General features: G+C 44.6%; 1 protein-coding gene across 8 annotated transcripts in view; it reads right to left on the minus strand.

The window, feature by feature from the left end:
• LOC141735430 (tyrosine-protein kinase Fer-like) overlaps positions 1-22443 on the minus strand; it is a 275100-nt gene that overhangs the window by 239870 nt on the left and 12787 nt on the right. For 6 of the 8 annotated variants that reach the window (XR_012584720.1, XM_074568164.1, XM_074568166.1 and 3 more), the window contains exons 3-4: positions 19556-19729; positions 16246-16345 (exon numbers count right to left, since the gene is read on the minus strand). Coding sequence is in view for 7 of the 8 variants with exons in the window: in XM_074568164.1 (XP_074424265.1) it covers positions 16246-16345; positions 19556-19729 (274 nt within the window). In the remaining variant the exon portion in view is untranslated. Of the gene's footprint in view, positions 1-6185; positions 6293-12812; positions 13136-16245; positions 16346-19555; positions 19730-22443 lie in introns of those variants that run through there. The other 2 variants (XM_074568171.1, XM_074568170.1) reach the window with 2 other exon arrangements.

Genomic DNA, 22443 nt, shown 5'->3' on the forward strand with positions numbered 1-22443 from the left:
GAGGGGAGTGGGCAACAGGCAGGCTGGGTGTTTGGCTGCCAGCTTGGGTCAACTGACCACAGCACTTTTTGGTGTCTCACATTGGGCATGAAAATGGATTGTAGTGGGTTAATCTCAGCCAGCAGCCAGATGTCCCCCCAGCTTTTTGCTCAGTCCCCCTCCTGAAAAGGACAGAGGGAGAAAACAGGATGAAAAAGATCATGGATCAAGAAAAAGAAAGGGAGATTGCTTACCAGTTACCATCACAGGTACAACAGACTTAACTTGGGGAAATTTATTTTATTACCAATTAAAATAGATTTGGGTAATGAGAAACAAGAAAAAAAATTTAAAACTCCACCTTCCCCCACCCCCCTTTTCCCAGGCTTAACTTCACTCCTGGCTCTTCTACCCTACACTCCAAAAGAACAAGGGGAGGATGGGGAGTTATGGTCATAGAACAGCCCAGTTGGGAAGGCACCTCGAAAGATTGTCTTATCCAACTTTTCACGGGAAAGGGAGCCTAGATGAGATTATCTAGCACCCTGTCCAGTCACGTCTTGAAAACCTCCAGTGATGGGGACTCTACCACATCCCTGGGGAGACTGTTACAGTGATTGATTGATCTCACTGTAAAAAGTTTTTCTTATATAAAGATGAAACCTCTCCCGGTTTGTCTTCTCTGTGCGACTCCTCGTGAAGAAAGAGCCTCCATCCTCTTTGTGGCCACCCTTTAGTACTAGCTTCTTTGGTTATTCTGACCCAGGTGCAGGACTTTGCACTTGTCTTTGTTAAACTTCATACTGTTCTTGCTAGCTCACTCTTCCAGCCTGTCCAGGTCTCTCTGTAAGATGGACACTCCAGAAGGGTGAGCCACCTCACCACCCAGTTTAACGTCATCAGCAAACTTGGTGAGGGTGCTTTCAATCCCATCATTCAGGACATTTATGAAGACGTTGAACAGCATGGGGCCCAGTATCGACCCCTGGGGGACCCCACTTGTGACAGGCTGCCAGCCTGAGTAAAAACCATTGATCACCACCCTCTCAGTGTGGCCTGTTAGCCAATTTCCTACTCATCTTGCAGACCACCCATCCAGTCTTTATCTTGCCAGTTTGTCCAGGAGAAAGAAGGCTGTGGGAAACAGTGTAGAAGGTTTTGCTGAAGTCCAGGTAAACAACATCCACTGCTCTCCTCATGTTGATAGAAGATGGTATTTTGCTGTAGATGGTGATCAGGCTAGTCAGGCATGATTTGCCTTCGGTAAATCCATGCTGGCTTTTTCCAATCACCTGCTTCATTTGGCTTGTGATAGTTTGTAGGAGGACCTGTTCCATTACTTTCCCAGGGACTGAAGTAAGACTAATGGGCCTGTAGTTTCCTGGGTCCTCTTTTGGGCCTTTCTTGTAGATGGGTATGAAATTTGCCCTTTTCCAGTCATCAAGGAAATCCCCTGATCTCCACGACTTTTCAAAGATTATAGACAGTGGCCTCACAACAATGTCAGCAATGTTAGAATAGACTAGACTATTTCAGTTGGAAGAGACTTTAGTAGTGACTGGCTTCCCTGCCCTGTTTAGCAATGGGCCTCTGTCTTCCCTGTGCTGCTGCTTACTGCTCATTTACCTGAAGAACCCTTTCTTGTTTTACTTGACATCTCTGGCCAATTTCAGTTCTAGATGAGCCTTAGCCTTCCTGACTGCATGTCTGCATGCCCTAGCAAGATTCTCATAGTCCTCCATGGCTATTTGGACACCTTTCCATTACCAGTACGCTTCTTTTTTGCTTTTCAGCACACCCAAAAGCTCTTTGTTAAGCCAGAGTGGGCTCTTGTTCTGCCTTCTTCCTTTCCCTTTGTAGGGGATGGACTGTTCTTGTGCTTTCAGGAGGCTGTTCTTGAATAACTCCTGGCACTCACAAGCTCCTTTGCCCTCCGTGGATGCTTCCCATGGAATCCCTTGCAGCTGGGGCTCTGAGCATCTTGAAGATGGCTCTTCTAAAATCCAGGATCTTTGCCCTGCTACTGGCCTTCAGCATGCTCGGCAGGATCTTAAACTCCACAATGTTGTGGTCGCTGTATCCAAGGCTACCATTGGTAGTTATGTTGTCAAGTAAGTCTCCTCGGTTTGTGAGCAGTAAATCTGGCAATGCGCCATTCCTAGTTGGCACATCTAACATCTGTAGCAGGAAGCAGTCCTCATTGCATTTCAGGAACCTGATGGGCAACTTGTGCACTGCTGTGTTGCTTTCACAAAAAAATGTCTGTATAATTTATGTCACCCACGAGGACCAGGTTCTGTTGGCCTGAGACTTCCTTGAACAGCCAAAGTAAGGTTTCATCAGCCTCATCATCCTCATTGGGAGATCAGTAACAGATACCTAACACAAGATCCCCCTTGGTGACGATCCCTCCAATCTCGATCCAAAGGCATTTGATAGAACATTCGTGGCCTCCACAGCTCACCTCCATACACTCAAATTTCTCTTTTACATAAAGTGCAATTCCACCTATTCCTTCTTCACTTCCTATATTTCATAAGGAGTCAGTACATAACAGTTCCTCTCTGCTGTGCTCCTTTCTCCTCACACTTTCCCCCTGCTCTAGTGTGGGTTCACCTTGGGCTGCAATTACTTCAGAAAGTATCCCACTGCTCCAGCGTGGGGTTCTCCTCAGGCTGCCTCCTGTGCTGGACACATCCAGTTCCAGAAAGCTCTGTAATGGACCTACCACATGCCAAAGTTGAGTCCATAAGCAAAGTTGGTGGCACATCTGTGAAAACATATTTAAGAAAGGGCAAAAATGCTGGACAGGCAGAGGATTGGATTGGGGGGGGGGAAGGGGAGGAAGTAGGGAGGAGGGAAGAAGAAGTGAGAAACAGCAGTGCTAACACCAAGGTCAGAGAAGGAGCAGTAAGTGGCGATCCAGGCACCAGAGCAGATATTACCCTGTAGCCTGTGGAAAAACCCATGCCAGAGGAGATATTCACACTGCATGCCCTGGAAGATCCCACACCAGACTGGCTCCATGCCAAATCTCAATATCATTACACTTACAAAATAAAAAAATTCTAAATTTTTCCTTTGTGTGTCTTACATAACTTCTTAGATTGACCAGCCTGTAAAGGTATTGTGCAACTTTACAAGTAATTGAGCATGCTCTAGTCCAGGGACTGAGGACAAAGTCAGATTCTCTACGTGGTAATTACCCACCTCTGCTCTAGACAGATGAAGCCAGACACCGTAATGGAAACTCTGTTTAGCAGAGGAAAGGAGACTATCAACAGTACTATTTTACAAAAGTGGAACTGGAGACAAAACTGGCCTAGGAGAGAGACTAGAACTCACTGATAAGGAAGTCAAAGGAAAAATGATAGCCTCAAGTTGAACATTGCTTTGGAGAACTAAATTCTATCCCAGTCTCCATGAATACCTTTATATCTTAGGTAAGTTGCTCAAACCAAGCTTTTATAAAACGTTTGTTTCTTTTATAGGACATTCCTCATTTCTGAGGAGTAATTTGGTACTGCAGGTCTGATTTGCAGAAGTGCTAGATGCTCGCAGACAGTATGAGGCCAATGGAAGTTGTGCTTCAAATTTAAGATGGCCTTTATAATATTGGATGCCAGCTGCTCAAAATCCAAGGATATTGTTTTATGCTATACATTACAGAAGTCTAATGATATATTACATAAATATAATCTTTATCATCCAAACTTGTAAGGCACTGAAGGACACATTCACTGTCAACACGCTATCCAATATGATGGAAGGGAAAAATTAGACTAGATCACAAAAAACTATAAATCTACTAAATACTAAAGAATATTTAATATTCATCCAAGCATTGCTTTTCAAAGGTACAATTTAATTCATTTATCTTGAAAACGTACCAGTTTCATAATCATAGAATGGTTTAGGTTGGAAGGGACCTTAATGATCATCTTGTTCCAACCCCCCTGCCCTAGGCAGGGACACCTCCCACTAGACCAGGCTGCTCAAAGCCCCATCCAGCCTGGCCTTGAACACCTCCAGGGATGGGGCATCCACAACTTCCCTGCGCAACCTGTTCCACTGTCTCACCACCCTCACAGTAAAGAATTTCCTCCTGATATCCAATCTAAATCTACCCTCTTTCCATTTAAAACCATTACCCCTTGTCCTATCACAACACTCCCTGATAAAAAGTCCCTCCCCATCACTCCTGTAGTCCTCCTTCAGGTACTGGAAGGCTGCTATAAGGTCTCCCTGGAGCCTTCTCTTCTCCAGGCTGAACAACCCCAACTCTCTCAGCCTGTCTTCATAGGAGAGGTGCTCCAGCCCTCTGATCATACTCCTGGCCCTCCTCTGGACCAACTCCAACAGGTCCATGTCCTTCCTGTGCTGAGGATTCCAAAGCTGGACACAGTACTCCAGGTGGGGTCTCACCAGAGTGGAGTAGAGGGGCAGAATCACCTCCCTCGACCTGCTGGCCAAGCTTCTTTTGATGCAGCCCAGGATACGGTTGGCCTTCTGGGCTGCAAGCGCACATTGATGGTTCGTGTTGAGCTTCTCATCCACCAGTACCCCCAAGTCCTTCTCCTCAGGGCTGTTCTCAAGCCATTCTCCACCCAACCTTTATTTGTGCTTGGGATTGCCCCAATCCACATGCAGGACCTTGCACTTGGCCTGGCTGAACTTCATGAGGTTCACATGGGCCCGCCTCTCAAGCCTCTCCAGGTCCCTCTGGATGGCATCCCTTCCCTCCAGCATGTCGACCGCACCATACAGCTTGGTGTCATTGGCAAACATGCTGAGGATGCACTCAATCCCACCGTCCATGTCACCAACAAGTGAAATGTCACTGACAAGATATGACCCAGTATTGACCCCTGAGGGATGCCACTCGTCACTGGTTTCCACTTGGACATTGAGCCATTGACTGCAACCCTTTGAGTGAGGCCATCCAGCCAATTCCTTATCCACCGAGTGGTCCCATCCATCAAATCCATGTCTCTCCAATTTAGAGACAAGGATGTTGTGCGGGATGGTGTCAAACGCTTTGCATAAATCCAGGCAGATGATGTCTGTTGCTCTCCCCTTATCTACCAATGCTGCGGCAACATCATAGAAGGCCACCAAATTTTTCAGGCACGACTTGCCCTTGGTGAAGCCATGTTGGCTGTCACCAATCACCTCCTTATTTTCCATGTGCCTTAGCAGAGATTCCAGGAGGATCTGCTCCATGATCTTGCCAGGCACAGAAGTGAGACTGACCGGCCTGTAGTTCCCTGGGTCTTCCTTTTTTCCCTTTTTGATAATGGGGGTTATGTTTCCCCTTTTCCAGTCACTGGGAACTTCACCAGACTGCCATGACTTTTCAAATATAATGGAATGTGGCTTAGCAACTTCATCTGCCAGCTCCCTCAGGACTCGTGGATGGATTTCATCCGGACCCATGGACTTATGCACCTTCAGGTTCCTCAGATGGTCCTGAACCTGATCTTCTCCTATAGTGGGCGGTTCTTCATTCTCATAAACCCTGCCTTTGCATCCTGCAACTTGGGTGGTGTGGTTGGAGCCCTTGCCGGTGAAGACCGAGGCAAAAAAGTCATTCAGCACCTCAGCCTTCTCCATATCCTGGGTGACCAGGTCTCCTGTTTCCTTCTGGAGAGGGCCCACATCTTCCCTAGTCTTGCCTTTACCCCTGACGTACTTATAGAAGTTTTTCTTGTTATCCTTGATGTCCCTAGCCAGATTTAATTCTATCTGGGCTTTAGCTTGCCTAATCTGGTTCCTGGCCACTCGGACAGTTTCTCTGTATTCCACCCAGTCAACCCGTCCCTGCTTCCACCCTCTGTAGGCCTCCTTTTTGCTTTTGAGCTTGTCCAGGAGCTCTTTGTTAATCCATGCAGGCCTGATGGCTTTTTTGCCTGACTACTTCTTTTTTGGGATACATCGCTGCTGAGCTTGGAGGAGGTGATCCTTGAATACTAACCAGCTCTCTTAGGCCCCTCTTCCCTCCAGTGCTTTTTCCCATGTTACCCTGCCAAGCAGGTCCCTCAAGAGGCCAAAGTCTGCTCTCCTGAAGTCCAGGATAGTGAGTTTGCTGCGTGCTCTCCTCGCCACCCTAAGGATCCTGAACTCTACCATCTCATGATCACTGCAGTCAAGACTATCCTTGAGCTTGATGTTCCCCACTAGCTCCTCCTTGTTGGTGAGAACAAGGTCCAGCATGGCTCCTCTCCTCGTTGGCTCCTCTACCATTTGGAGAAGAAAGTTGTCATCGACACATTCCAAGAACTTCCTGGATTTCTTGTGCCGTGCTGTGTTGTCCCTGCAACAGATATTGGGGTGGTTGAAGTCCCCCATGAGGGCCAGGGTCTGTGAACGCAATGCTGCTCCTATCTGTATACAGAGGGCTTCATCTGCTCCGTTGTCCTTGTCAGGTTGCCTGTAGCAAACCCCCACTGTAATGTCACCTGCCCCTGCGTTCCCTTTAATGAATGAATAATGAATACACTGTTTGGAATATAAACTCCCTGTTCTGAGTTGATACAGAAGACTTTAAGGACACAAAGGGATACAGCATAGATACTTTCCCTCACCCCCATACCTTCAAAAAAAAAAAAAAAAAAAAAAAAGAGACACCTGTGAATCCTGTGAATGAGACACAGTAGCAATCACTTTTTTTGTTTTCATTCATTTCAGCTATAATTGTAATTTTTCATAAGAAATAGTAGAGTTTTCTTTAACCTTACCAAAATAAAAATATATCTATTCTACTGAACCTCACAATCCTAAAGGGCATGCTGCCCTTCTTTTCAAAAAGGGTTTTGTTGTTCTTTTGTTTGTTTGTTTGTTTTTTTCCTTTCATGTGGTATTTTATGAGAAAAGAAAAAGAAAATTCAACTCTGATCTCTCCAAAATTATCTTATACAGCAGAACCTGAGATGTAGTAATAAATCTTCCCAAGATAAGTGTTTTTATCGCTGCTTCCTTTCACATTTACTATAAACCTCAGATACTCCAACACTTTCATCTCTTCAATAGCTTATGCAACCACCAAAAATCATCTTAAATCATGTTTATTATTAATTGCTGTAATCCTTGTCTTTCAAATCATTAGCAGAAAGTCTTTCTGGGCCCAATCTCCTTCCACATTACTTAACAGTGCTTCTCCCACTCTGACACAGAACTTATGTAAAGAAGCTCAGGCGATAGCGTACACGCATGACAAACACCCTTCCAAATCCTAAAGCATTTGTCAAATCCTCTGTTGTTTTTTTACTGCTGTCTGTTTGCTATCAAGGAACTTTCTAAACAGCTTCAGTACATGCCTTAGATATTGACGTTTCATTTCTCTATTAGCTCTCAAACTTTAACTATCCTGCTAGATGATGAGCTCTGTGGCACATCCTTTATTTCTAGATCTCTGATTGTTCACAGAATCACAGAATCTTCATGGTTGGAAAGGACCCTTAAGATCGAGTCCAACCAAACAACCTACAATCTCTGCCACTAGAGCATGCCCTGAAGTGCCACATCTAGACGTTTCTTAAACACCTCTAGGGATGGTGACTCAACCACCTCCCTGGGCAGGCTGTTCCAGTGCCTGACCACTCTTTCAGTAAAGTAATTCCTCCTAATATCTAACCTAAACCTCCCCTGCTGCAACTTCAGACCATTTCCTCTGGTCCTGTCATCATTCACCTGGGAGAAGAGGCCAACACCCACCTCTCTACAACCTCCTTTCAGGTAGTTGTAGAGGGCAATGAGGTCTCCCCTCAGCCTCCTCTTCTCCAAGCTAAACATGCCCAGCTCCCTCAGCCTCTCCTCATATGACTTGGTCTCCAGACCCCTCACCAGCCTGGTAGCTCTCCTCTGGACACGCTCCAGCACTTCAATGTCCCTCTTGTACAGGGGGGCCCAGAACTGAACACAGCACTCGAGGTGAGGCCTCACCAGTGCCGAGTACAGAGGCACGATCACTTCCCTACTCCTGCTGGCCACGCTATTCCTGATACAAGCCAGAATGCTGTTGTTGGCCTTCTTGGCCACCTGGGCACACTGCTGGCTCATGTTAAGCTGGCCATCCACCAGCACCCCCAGGTCCTTTTCTGCTGGGCAGCTTTCCAGCCACTCTTCCCCAAGCCTGTAGCGTTGCTTGGGGTTGTTGTGACCGAAATGCAGGACCCGGCACTTGGCCGTATTAAACCTCATACAGTTGGCCTTGGCCCATTGATCCAGCCTGTCCAGGCCCCTCTGTAGAGCCTTCCTACCCTCAAGCAGATCAACTCTCCCACCTAGCTTGGTGTCGTCTGCAAACTTACTGAGGGTGCACTCCATCCCCTCATCCAGATCATTGATAAAGATATTAAACAAAACCGGCCCCAAAACTGAGCCCTGAGGGACACCACTGGTGACCGGCCGCCAAGAGGATTTCACCCCATTAATCACAACTCTCTGGGCACGGCCATCCAGCCAGTTTTTAAGCCAGCAAAGAGTACACTTGTCTATGCCATGATTCGCCAGCTTCTCCAGGAGAATACTGTGGGGGACGCTGTCAAAGGCCTCACCAAAGTCCAGATAGACAACGTCCACAGCCTTCCCTGCATCCAGAAGGCGGGTCACATGGTCATAGAAAGAGATCAGGTTGGTTAAGCGGGACCTCCCTTTCCTAAACCCATGCTGGCTTGCCCTGATCCCGTGGCTGCCCTGCACTTGCCATGAGAGCTCACTCAAGATGATCCTCTCCATGATCTTTCCTGGTAGCAAGGTCAGGCTGACAGGCCTGTAGTTCCCCAGATCCTCCTTCCGACCCTTCTTGTAGATGGGTGTCACATTAGCCACCCTCCAGTCATCTGGTACCTGCCCTGTTGACCAGGATTGTTGATCAATGATGGAGAGAGGCTTGGTGAGCTCTCCCGCCAGCTCCCCGAGTACTCTTGGGTGAATCCCATCCGGCCCCATAGACTTGTGTGTGTCTAGGTGCAGAAGCAGATCATTGACTACTTCCTCCTGGATTATGGGTGGGTTGTTCTGCTCTCCATCCTTATCTTCCAGCTCAGGAGGCTGAACACCCTGGGGATAGCTGGTCTGACTATTGAAGACAGAGGCAAAGAAGGCATTAAGTATCTCAGCCTTCTCCTCATCCTTGGTTGCAACTTTTCCCCCCCCCCCCCCGCATCCAGTAAGGGATGGAGATTCTCCCTGGCTCTCTTTTTGTTGATGTATTTATAAAAGCTTTTTTTGTTGTCCTTAATGTTAGTGGCCAAGTTGAGCTCCAGCTGGGCTTTTGCCTCCCTAATCTTCTCTCTGTATAACCTAACGAGATCTCTGTACTCCTCCTGAGTTGCCTGTCCCTTCTTCCAAAGGCGGTAAACCCTCCTTTTATTCCTAAGTCCCATCAGAAGTTCCTTATTCATCCAGACTGGCCATTTTCCCCGCCCTTTAGACTTGCAACGCTTGGGGACAGTCTGCTCCTGGGCCTTTAAGATTTCTTTCTTGAAGAGCATCCAGCCTTCCTGGACCCCTTTGCCCTTCAGGACTGTCTCCCAAGGGACTCTCTCAACCAGCGTCCTGAACAAGCCAAAGTCCCCCCTCCGGAAGTCCAAGGTGACTCAGATAAGAGCGTGGGCTAGAATACATAACTTTCTCCTTATGCATGTGTCCAGGCTTCTTCCAGACACCAAGTTCCTTGGTAACAAAAGAAAGCAAATGCCAAAATATTGTTCCTGCTACAGCCATGATATGACACGGGGCCTGAAAGATGTTCCCAAATACGACAATCTAGCCCTGTCCTTATTAGCATTAAAACCATTACTTCTTTAGGTCATTTTTCATATACCTCTTTACCAATAAAGATTTATTCCATTTCAAGTTCTTTCTTATCTATAATGAAGAACTTAGACTGTTTACCCTAACCACCGAGTCCTTTTTGCGCTCTTTTAGAACACATTTCTTGTAAGACCTGATGTATATCTTTTTTTGTTTTAACAAAAATCTTTTTCATCTTATTTTCAATACTTGGTTATGCCCTTCCAATCTTCTGGTAGGCACTGTACCTTCCCTTGTTTTCAATGATTAATGAAATCCTGAAAAACTGAACCAGTATGCATATTAAGAAAAAGTATCACTTAATAGCATATCATTTGTAAAAAAACCCACTGGTTACTCAGACCTCCATAACTTGGTCACCTCACAAACCAGCTTGACAATTCAAGGGCTCAGAAACCCTATGAAAATACCATGTCTTAAAAAAATTACAACAGCTCAGCTGACTGATTCATTATCTACATCACTACAAAAATATTTGTAATCAAGAACATGCTGGTGGGGTGGGTAGGGTGTAAGAGAAGATGCAAGACATTTAATTTTGCAATTCTTAGGAAAAAAGCTGCAACATTTTTCACAGGGTCAGTTTGTTAACTGAGATTTACACTAAGATGGTAGGGAAAGAAAAATTGAGTATGAAATATAATAATGGAAGACACACTAAACAGAAGAAGGAATAAGAAGGTTAAGGAAAAACACAACAGAATTAATCGTCTTAAAAACAGCACTACTTTGTTTTTGTCATGGTTTAACCCCAGCCAGCATCTAAACACCACACAGCCGCTCACTCACTCTCCCCCCCGGTGGGATGGGGAAGAATTGAAAGGGTAAAAGTGAGAAAGAAACTCGTCAGTTGAGAGAAAAACAGTTTAAAAATTAAAATGAAATAATAATAATTTTTAAAAATTGTGCGGAAAAGAGAAAAAAAAGAAAGGAAAATAAAACCCAAGAAAGAAAACCCCATACAATCTACTATGAAGAAATTTAACTCTATCCCAGCTAAAACCAGTACAGTTTTTTATTTAAAAAAAATAAATTAATTCAGTTGTAATGGGTTTACATGGCAGGGTTTTGGTAGCAGGGGGCTGCAGGGATGGCTTCTGTGAGAAGACACCAGGAGCTGCCCCCATGCTGGGCAGACCCAGCTCCAGATGGCTCCAAAACAGACCCATGGTTGGCCAAAGCTGAGCCAATCAACAACACTGGTGGCACCTCTTTGAATTTAAGAAAGGGTAAAAAAAGAAACCACTGTGCAGCAGCTGTGAGAAAAAGGAGTGAGGAAAAAAAAACCCCACCCAAACTCAGAAACACAATCCTGCAGACGCCAAGGTCAGTGAAAAAGGAGAGGGAATGTGACAGATGCACTCGACTCCTTGACCAAACTAGTGGTAGTTTGGTTCAGGCTTCAAAGGAAGTAAAGGCCTAGGCCATAACCAGGCCATGAACTTCTCTATTTCCAATCTATTTTTTGAAAACCCACACAGGAACAGGGTGACATGATGAGCACTGATGCATATGAACTTGAAAACTGGAACACCGATCATGCAATTAACACATGAATAACAGGTGGTTTTCCCAAGACTAACTTGTCAAGGAACAGAGTAAGTTGTGGGTACAAAGAGTCTCATGCTTACCTTTTCCATCGCATGTAATTTGACTATGAGCCAACCACTTTATTCCATAAATATGACAGCCTGAGAGAGCTTTTCTTGAGCTCTCACTGCTAAGCAGCTGGCTGTACAACAGTGATCTCCCCTTGAGCTGGGACATCTCTCAAGGTTACTCTTTGAGGTTGAGACCCCCCCCTTACCAACTACAGATCTTTGGTAAGTGACCAAAATCACACATAACCTTGTATTATAGTTCACTAAGATTTTGTATTGGTAACTTCGAATTATTATTACATCCTCTGTGCAATAAGCAATAGAGCGAACTTTGCCATCAGACTTTCTTAAGTCTCACTTTTACAACATCTTATTTCAATAAAACCACTTTTGCTGATACCTTTGGCGGTGGTTCTTTAAGCAGTCTAAAATCTCCCCCGTGACAGGGAATAGGTATATCAGGGGCAAGAGCAGAGATTCCCCTGCAGCTGGTGGGGAAGACCATGGTAAAGCAGGCTATCCCCCTGCAGTCCATGGAGGATGACACTGGAGCAGATATTCACCCTGCACAGCCTGTGGAAGACCCCACGCTGGAGCAGGTGGATATGCCCTGAAGGAAGCTGCAGCCCATGGAGGGCCCACACCAGAGCAGGCTCCTGGCAGGAGCTGCAGCTAGTGGAGAGGAGCCCATTCTGGAGCAGGTTTTCTGGCAGAAACTGTGATCCTGTGGGGGACCCACACTGGAGTAGTCTGCTCCTGAAGAACTGTAACCCATAGAAAAGGCACATGCTGGAGCAGTTCTTGAAAAACTGCAGCCCGTAGGAAGGACCCACATTGGAGCAGTTCATGAAAGACTGTATCCCATGGGAGGGACTCCACACTGGAGCAGGGGAAGAGCACGAGGAGGAAGGAACAAACTGTTAGGGACTGACCACAACCCCCATTCCCCATCCACTCTGCACTACTCGGGGGAGGGAAGAACAGTTGGAAAACAAAGAAGTGAAGTTGAACCTGGGAAGAAGAGGGATGTGGGAGGAAGGTGGTGGCTTCTCACTATCCTACTCTGTTATTAATTGGCAATAAATTACATTAATCATCCCCAAACAAGTCTGTTTTGCCCATGACTGTAATTGGTAAGGCATCTCCCTGTCATTTTCTCAACCCACGAGCTTTTTTCATCTTATTTTCTCCCCCCTATGCTATCGAGGAAGGGGAGTGAGAGCAGCTTAGTGGAAACCTGGCAACCATCTAAGGTTAACCCACCACATCAGTTAATCAGGAAAACATCAAAACATTGCAGTTCCCAAATAGCCAAAATGCTCTTTGATTTCAGTGGGAAAGTTTGGTGCATAAGGAATGAAGAACAATTACCAGAACTAGAACAGAAAGAAGGAATAAAAAAACCCAAAACATATTAGATCACAACATCCTGTTATAATTTTAATATTATGTTCTGTAAGTTCCCATGTTATGTAGTTACTTGGGGATAAACTTCAAATTAAAGCAACACAGAGGACAGATAAGGAACTAGATGAAATTAACAACTGAGTATATATTTACATTTTTAAATGAAAGTGAACACCAGTTTAAAAAAATAAGCTAAATAGTGCTAAGTATAATTTCTCTTATCCAATGCCATTTTGTCTTTACCTGCTGTAAAGGTATACGGAAGAAGAGTGTCTGCTCCTTTAAGGGTATCTGGTCAAAGGAGCCATAAACAAAACCAGACAGAGACAAACCTGAGGGAAAAATGATAAGGGAGGTTGTGACAGGAACAAACCTGGCCAGTCACACTAATTGGTTAGGATATGTGGAGTGTGAGAGTGTGTATTTCTTCAGCTTGTAGGATAAGGAAAGGGAGGGAGACAAACACAGGGAGATATAAAACCTGACCAATTAGCCTTAACAAACCTGGTCAGTCACACTAATTGAGGGGCTATCAAGAAACTGCAGGCAAACTATCAAAGGAGCTGGTCACAGGTAGAATGGGGCCAGTCAGTATGCTTGTCTGCCTGAGCCTTGCACCTGATCACCAGTCTATCCTATCTTCTTATATATTCTTATTAAATATTTTCTTAACTATCTCTCTGCGCAACCTCACTCTCTATCCCTTGTGTATGCGTGCACGTGGGGTGGGGCAATCCCAAGCACAAAGAGAGGCTGGGCAGAGAATGGCTTGAGAGCAGCCCTGAGGAGAAGGACTTGGGGGTGTTGGTGGATGAGCAGCTCAACACGAACCAGCAATGTGCGCTTGCAGCCCAGAAAGCCAACCATATTCTGCGCTGCATCAAAAGAAGCATGACCAGGAGGTCGAGGGAGGTGATTCTGCCCCTCTACTCCACTCTGGTGAGACCCCACCTGGAGTACTGTATCCAGCTCTGGGGACCCCAACATAAGAAGGACATGGACCTGTTGGAGCGGGTCCAGAGGAGGGCCACAAAGATGACCAGAGGGCCGGAGCACATCTCCTACGAAGACAGGCTGAGAGAGTTGGGGTTGTTCAGCCTGGAGAAGAGAAAGCTCTGGGGAGACCTTATAGCAGCCTTCCAGTACCTAAAGGGGGCCTACAAGAAAGCTGGGGAGGGACTTTTTATCAGGGAGCGTTGTGATAGGACAAGGGGTAACAGTTTTAAATGGAAAGAAGGTAGATTTAGATTAGATATAAGGAAGAAATTCTTTACTGTAAGGGTGGTAAAGCACTGGAACAGGTTGCGCAGGGAAGTTGTGGATGCCCCATCCCTGGAAGTATTCAAGGCCAGGCTGGATGGGGCTTTGAGCAACCTGGTCTAGCAGGTGGTGTCCCTGTCCACGGCAGGGGGGTTGGAACTAGATGATCTTTAAGGTCCCTTCCAACTCTAATCATCCTATGATTCTATGACTAAGTGCCAGCTACTGGTGAGATCTGTGTGTGGAATTTAGTGCCAGATACTGGAATCAGACAGGGGGTGTAGGAGCCCTGCAGCCTATGCTGTCAGCTACTAGAGCTAGCAAGGGTCCTAGCGTCAGTAGTTGGAGGGGGCTGTAGATCTTTAAAACTACGTAGGGTCCTACTGACTTTTTGCCTGGAATCACAGAATGACAGCTACTGGGTGGGATCAGCATGAGCGGATTTGGTGCCAACTACTCGAGTCAGACCAGGGGTGTTAGCACCCTGTGGCCTCTGGTGTCAGCTACTGGATAGAGTGGGGGTCTTTAAACTCCAACCACTGGGGCAAGAAGTGTTTGTCCTGAAAACCAGCTACTGGAAGGCATCAGTGTGAGCGAGCGGCTCAGTGCCAGCAGCTGGAGTGGGACTGCGCGTCACAGCCCACGTGCCTGGTGCCAGCTGCTGGTGGGGATTGAGTGTCTGTATCTTCCTCAAACCTAGTGTGCATGTGTATTCACTAGCAAACTTCAAGCTGGGTCTGGGCAGGGGTATCAGATGGGCAAGAGTCCGTGCTGGTATACTTAGGGGGACTTGCAAGTGCAGAGTGCCTATGGAATAAGTGTGTGCATGCTTGCTAGTGAGCGCCAAGCTGGACTAGCCAGCAAGTGGAGGACCCATGAAGCAGGTAAGAGAGTGCAGGATCTAGGCAGGGGTACCTGACAGACACAGGGGCTGCGCCAGTACTTGAGGGATTCGCAAACATGCATGTGCTTGTGAACCTGAAGTGCTGCATGTGTACTTTTGCTAGTGAACTTCTATCTCTACCAGCTGCAGAGGGGACTTGTCTGTCTATATTTATATTTTATGAGAGTCCTATATGTAGGAGCTGTTGAAGGCAGTGCCTTATCTGTGGCAGTCTGTGTAACCAGTCATGTCAGCGTCCTCTGCCTGTGTCTCTGGGATACATGCTCAGCTTCACTACTGGTTGAACCTGCAAACGGGAAAGGGCAGTTGCGTCCCTCAGCCTGGGCAGAGAGACCCCAGGTCCCTGGGCACACCGGGCTGTGCTTCAGAAGCCAGGCAGGAGGGAGTCCTGGGCCAGAGCAGCTGGAGGAGGAAGCCATGCTCTTAGCATCCCTCAACACATTAATTTATCAGTTTTCACACAGAATTTTGGACAAATATGGAAAGAAACAATCTTTCTCAGCACTGATAGCTACTATACTGCACTATGAATTATAGTACAGCAGAACCAAGGACAATAAGTATCATTTTAGGCAGTCATACAAAAATTAAAGATGGATCTTGGAATTACATGTACACACTGCCATCCAATTAATTTTCTTTAAAGAAAAAAAAATAATCTTAGAAAGGCACGTAAAAAACCACCAATCATTAACAAGACATTTCAACAGACAATAGAACAAAGGCTCTCATTTACCTAATCATTAGTACAAATCAACAGGAATAATAAACGTGCAATTTGGACAAGCCATTCCCTTAAAAGCTTTAAAACATCCCAGCATAGCAATGAATTCTTTTCCCCCTTTTGCTTAAGGTTAAACAATTTGGATCCATTCTACTGTGTCAAGAATTGATGTTGTTGCCACTGCAGCAACCATAAAAGATCACAGGATGCAAATAGGCTGCAGCTACAACGTAGATGAGCGCGCTGCAGCCTGCTTACTACTATTACAGTTGATTTGAGTAATTTTACATTCCAAATACGTCCACTGAAGGAATGATGAGTTTAAAAGAACAGAGATACCATTTATTTTAAATAAGGACTATCATTTGTTCTGATTTTCAAGAACAGTACCATCAAGTATATACAATGACAATTAGCCTGTCTTACTTAAGACACTTTTTTTTAATATAGCAATCGAGTTGCTTAAAATAAAAACATTGTCTTGTTCCACTGTAAGAGTTTTAATACATTCTAAAATCACAATAATAGATAAAATTAATACAAGTCAGTCATACCTTTAGCCACAGCTTCTTTATACTTTTCTTTGGCAGAATTTACTTCTTTTATTAGTTGTCTATAGCTAGATTTTAGTTTCTCCAATTCTGTCTTTGTGACCTTTAAGAAAACAGAAATATAAAAATGTATTAAAAATACTCAACCTCAATATTACAAACAAACTTGCCATTAGTGAAAAAGGAATTACAGGATTTATTTTCCAAAATAAGTATATTAAATTTTTTTCATTAGTTTGAGATTATCTTAAAAGGCTTGCTGTAACAAAAACAAACCCAATAAATTTAAGGGGTGAAATTGAAGCCTGAAACAGTTTCCCTATTTGTATCAGTGCAGTACAATGCAACAAAAAATGTTCAGGAAACAGTTTATCATAAACATTAGCACATTTTAATCAAGTGGAAAAAAGCACCAAGATGATGTTTATTAAAATCACACTAGAGTAAAAAGTTCTATATACTACTCTAAATCTCCACCTCAACACCAACCATGTTGCTGGAAGAAAGAAGAAACAGTGCTTTTCCATCTCTCAGTAGAACTTTCAGACTGATTTTTTTCAGACCTGATTTTTGACAGTTGCACCTCACCTTTCCCCAGAGCACCTGAATGAAACTGATTCCTGTCAGCTTCACTGCCTAGACAAGCACTCTCAAGATCAGCAGAACGACTGACATCAGTTTTTATTCCACCACTAACGCTAAAAGTAACAGAAAAGGTCCTGAACAGCTCTACCTGCAGAGTTAATATTTGGTTTACACTTGATTTATATTTTAGAATAGGGACTAGAATCCCACTTCCACCAAAAAAAAAAAAAAAAAAAAAAAAAAGCAGCATCTCTGATCCCAAGGATGTCAAGGGATGTTATAAGTGGCCACTGCCTCCAGCAGCTTCAGAGCCCAGGGATTCCTTCTGACAAGCCACTGGAGCCCAGCCCAGAGACCTGGGGATGTCCATCCCAGGCCGATGGATGTGGCTGCTGCTTTCCCATTTGCAGGTACAACCAGTAGCAAGGCTGAGTGTGCATCCCAGACACACACACAAAGGGCTACACAGACTGCCACAGACAAGGCACTGCCTTTAACATCCAGGACTCACACAAAACATAAGCATAAACAACCAAGTCCCCTTCCTCCTCTGTGGCTGGTAAGGACTGAAGGTTACCACATCACATGATTCACAAGAACATTCACAGATCCCTCGATGAGTGGCACAGCCCCTCTGTCCCTCCATGTATTGGTTTACATGGCATGGGTAGCTTCTGTGAGAAGAGACCAGGAGCTGCCCCCAAGTCAGACAGATCCATCCAGCTCCAAAAGAGACCCAATGCTGACCAAACTGAGCCAACCCGCAACACAGGTGGTACCTCTCTGATAACATATTTAAGAAAGAGTAAAAAACACTGCACAGCAGCTGTGAGAAAGAGGAGTGAGAAAAAAAAATGTGAGAAAAACCTGCAGATGTCAAGATCAGTGAAGAAGGAAGGGGAGGAGGTGCTACAGGCACTGGAGCAGAGATTCCCCTGCAGCCTGTAGTGAAGACCATGGTGACACAGGCCATCCTGCTGCTGCCCATGGAGGACCACGTCAGAGCATATATTCACATTACAGCCCATGGAGGACCCCATGCCACAGCAGATAGATACATCCTGAAAGAAGCTGCAGCCTCCAGAGAGGCACCCATGCTGGAGCAGGCTCCTGGCAAGAACTATGGCCTGTGGGGGACCCACACTGGAACAGTCCATTCCTGAAGGACTGTATCCCATGGTATGGGCCCATGCTGCAGCAGTTCTTGAAGAACTGCAGCCCATGGGAAGGACCCACATTGGAGCAATTAAGTGAAGGACTGTATCTCATGGGAGAGATCCCATGCCAGAGCAGGGGAAGCACATGAGGAGGAAGGAGTGGCAGCCAAGGTCAACCCACCACACCCCAATACCCTGGCCTGTATCCTGAGCCCTCCTATCCACTCCAAAGGTCTCCTACTCACTGACTCATCCAGCTTGGCACTCATTAACAGAAACATGCACTCCTATACTCATCTCGGAGGCACTTCACACTTGCAGGTTGTCCCAAATACCAGCACTGCCCCTCTGCCCACCTGATACTTTAAAGGTCATCTATTCCAATCCCCCTGCAATGAGCATGGGCATCTTCAACTAGGACAGGTTGCTCAGAGCCCCATCCAACCTAACCTTGAATGTTTCCACAGATGGGGCATCTACCAGCTCTCTGAGCAATCTGGGCCAGTTTTTCACCACCCTCATTGTAAAAAATTTCTTCCTTATATCTAGGTCTGAATCTACCCTCTTTTAGTTTAAAACTGTTACCTCTCGTCCTATTGCAACAGGCCCTGCTAAAACATTTGTCCCCATCTTTCCTGTAGGCTCCCTTTAAATACTGAAAGGCTGCTATAAGGTCTCCCTGGAGCCTTCTCTTCTCCAGGCTGAACAACCCCACCTCTCTCAGCCTATTCTCATAGGAGAGGTGCTCCAGCCCTCTGATCATTTTTGTGGCCCTCCTCTGGACCCTCTCCAACAGGTCCATGTCTTTCCTGTGCTGAGGGCTCCAGAGCTGGACGCAGTACTCCAGGTGGGGTCTCACCAGAGCAGAGTAGAGGGGGAGAATCACCTCTCTCGACCTGCTGGCCACGCTTCTTTTGATGCGGCCCAGGATACAGTTGGCCTTCTGGGCTGCGAGTGCAAATTGTCATCTCATGTCCAGCTTTTCATCCACCAGTACCCCCAAGTCCTTCTCAGCAGGGCTGCTCTCAATCCCTTCATCCCCCAGTTTGTATTGATACCAGGGGTTATATAACATGATGCTCAGCAATGAAAACTGAAGGGAGAGGTATTTGGGGGAGGCAGCCAATGCTGGGCATCAGCCTACTTGTGGGAGGTAATGAATGATAGCCTTTGCATTACTTGTTTGTCCTGTCCCATCCCCCCCATTTAAGCTGCCTTTATCTTGACTCACAAGTTTTCCTGGTTGTGCATTTCCCATTCTCTCCCCCATCCCACTAGGGGCAGGGGTAGCAAGAGGCTGCATGGTGCTTAGCTGCTGGCTGGGGTCAACCCACCATATTGGTCCAAATAAATTCATATAGAAGAACATTTTCAATCTCTGCTTTGTCAGCTACCAGTGGAGAGAAAATGTGGAGGAAATATCAAAAATTGAAACTAGACACAGTCTATGTATCACAGATCATCACTCGTTGTACCAGAGCACAAAAACAGAACTAAAAAAAAAAAAAAATCACCCTTAATTTTCTAAACAAAACTATAATAAATCTATAAAACATAGTTTAATAAAATACCTTGTACATTTCTGCTTCAATTTGTTGATGAACACCTACATAACTCTTCTTCACTTGCTGCTTATCTTTGATCATCATTGTAAGCCTATGCAAAGGCCCAGAATTAAGATCCTCTGCATGAGTCTTCATTATTTTACTCAGCTGTTCTGTTTGCTGCACCATGAGCAACCAAGACTATTAAAAAAAAAAAAAAAAAAGGCAGAAGAGCAGTTACTTATTCTGGCTTACAAATAACCAAATGACGAACAGGAACTGTAGGGAAAAATGCAGCACTGTTTAAAACAATTTAGTAATTTTATTTTTGTTTTTAAGTTACCTGAATCTTGAGATCTTCTAAAAAAGTTCTTCCTTCTACAGCAAAACCATCCCCTGAGCTTATTCATTAAAAAAGTATCAGAGACAAAACCATAATATTGCATGGTCACATTTCAGCAGTGTTTTAGGACTTCTGAACATCCATGAAAGCTGTACAGCCTTTTCTGGATTACATCCTCAACACCTTTGACAATCATGTCCCCATGTTCTCTTGTTTCCTAATCACAGTTCCTCTCTCCAAGCTGACTTTTCTGCCTTTATCTATTTCACAGTAATATGCATTTGAGTTGTAATTGTTTAAGAGGATATTATTCATCAGCTGCTCCATATTAATTGATATCATTAGTGTTCAGTCCATCAGTTGCAAAACATAAGGTGCTAACAGATTACTCATTTGTCACAGTAACTGAACATTTTTCTGTACCCTTACTTTTAACTTCCTTGGCCATTCTGCCAGTCAGTTTTCAGGACAGCAAAACATACTGCAGCTTTGAACCTTGCATAAAGAACGAACTGCAATGTGAACAAAGATTTCCAATGTACAACAGATATGGACCTGAAATTAAAGTTCAGATGAAAGGAAAGTTTTTCATACCCTAAAGAATCCCGTTACACATTGTTGATGGGAATGGTATTGGATTCCTAAGAGGTAATTCATTAATAGACTGCTATGCTACATTTGAAATTGCAGAATGGGTATTTGCAATACAATTACCAGTTTTTGAAGGCAGCTAATATGCCATTTTTAAAATCTTGTTCTTGCTAAAGATACAAATTAATCTTAAATCATCAAACCTTCAAAAATGTATTTGTTTGGTAGGTTTGGGGTTTTCTTACATCTCATTATAAACATGTATTATACTGGGTCTAGCTGGGATGAAATTAACTTTCTTCATAGCAGCCCATATGGTGCTGTGTTTTAGATTTGTAACCAGAACAGTGTTGATAACACACCCATGTTTTAGCTATTTCTGAACATCGATTGCACAGTATCAAGGCCTTCTCTGTTTTACACTCTCTCCCCCCACAGCGAGTAGGTCGGGAGCATGCAAGAAGTTGGGAGGGGACACAACCAGAACAGCTGACTCAAATTGACCAAGAGAGATATTCCACACCATATAACATCTTTCTCTGCAATAAAAACTGAGGGGATAGGGATTTTTGGGAAGGTAGTCATTGCTCAGAGACTGGCTGGGCATCGGTCTGCTTGTGGGAGGTGGTAAGTGACTGCCTTTGCATCACTTGGCTCCCCCCCCCCTTTTCTCCTTCCTCTTTCCTTTGCTTATTAAACTATCTTTATCTCAACCCATAATTTTTGCCTTTGCTCTTCTTGTTCTCTCCCCCATCCCTAGCGGGTGGGGGGAGCAAGTAAGCAGCTTTGTGGTGCTTTGCCCATCACATATATTTCCATCTCTACATGACTATGCTAAAAGTCACATGGTATTTTAGAGAATAAAATAAAAAACAGCTAATCCCTGTATACTTATTAAACTATCTTTAACATTTCCTTTAGCTCATACACATTCCATGGACTGGCACAGAGCTGTCTCAGACTGCTTAAAAAGTAATGTTCTAAAACATCAGGGCCTACAGCTTCCTGACTTTATCTGAAAACTGTTTAATCCTTTCACTACAGAACACTTTCCAAGTGTCATCAGAAGGCATATTTCAGAGTTGTGCATGATAAAAACAACATTAAACATCGGTTATAGAAGAGTTCATGAGAGAGCTCCTAGAGGTAGAACCGTAAGAGTTGTGCATTTCGTCTTTGACTGATTTATTACTGATGAAACAAATAGTTTCAATCAATGATGAAAAGCCCAGCAAATGCATTTTTTAACAGAACACATACTCTAAAGAAATACTTCACTTACAATTCACTAAATAAACCTAAATAAGTCATATATGTAGTGAAAAACTGTCATTCAAATTAAGAAAAATTGATCTGCACATTCTCCATTTCTTACATCTCTTTTTCCACACTGAGAAAATACTGGTTAAAACAAGGATTTCAGTGTTTTGTATGATTACATTTTATTAGTTTTAAATCACAGAATCACAGAATTGCAGGGGTTGGAAGGGACCCCCAGAGATCATCTAGTCCAACCCCCCTGCCAAAGCAGGTTCACCTAGAGCAGGCTGCACAGGAACGCATCCAGGCACGTTTTGAATATCTCCAGAGAAGGGAGACTCCACCACCTCTCTGGGCAGCCTGTTCCAGTGCCCTGTCACCCTCAAAGGAAAGAAGTTTTTCCACATGTTCAGACAAAATTTCCTGTGTTCCAGTTTGTGCCTGTTGCCCCTTGTCCTGTTGCCGGGCACCACCGAAAAGAGCCTGGCCCCATCCTCTTGACACCAGCCCTTTAGATATTTATAAGCATTGATAAGGTCCCCTCTCAGTCTTCTGTAAAACCTCTCTTCTCAGGAAAAGGTATCATGAAATAGCAAAGTAAATTAGAATGATGTCAGTAAAGTAATCAAAACAATAATTCAGACATTTTAATTGCCAAAAGTCAGTAAGACAATGCATTGCTACACAACCTTAAAATCTAAGTTGACAGTGAAATTACAAA

This window comes from Larus michahellis, chromosome W (genome assembly GCF_964199755.1).
Source record: "Larus michahellis chromosome W, bLarMic1.1, whole genome shotgun sequence".
NCBI lineage: Eukaryota > Metazoa > Chordata > Aves > Charadriiformes > Laridae > Larus > Larus michahellis.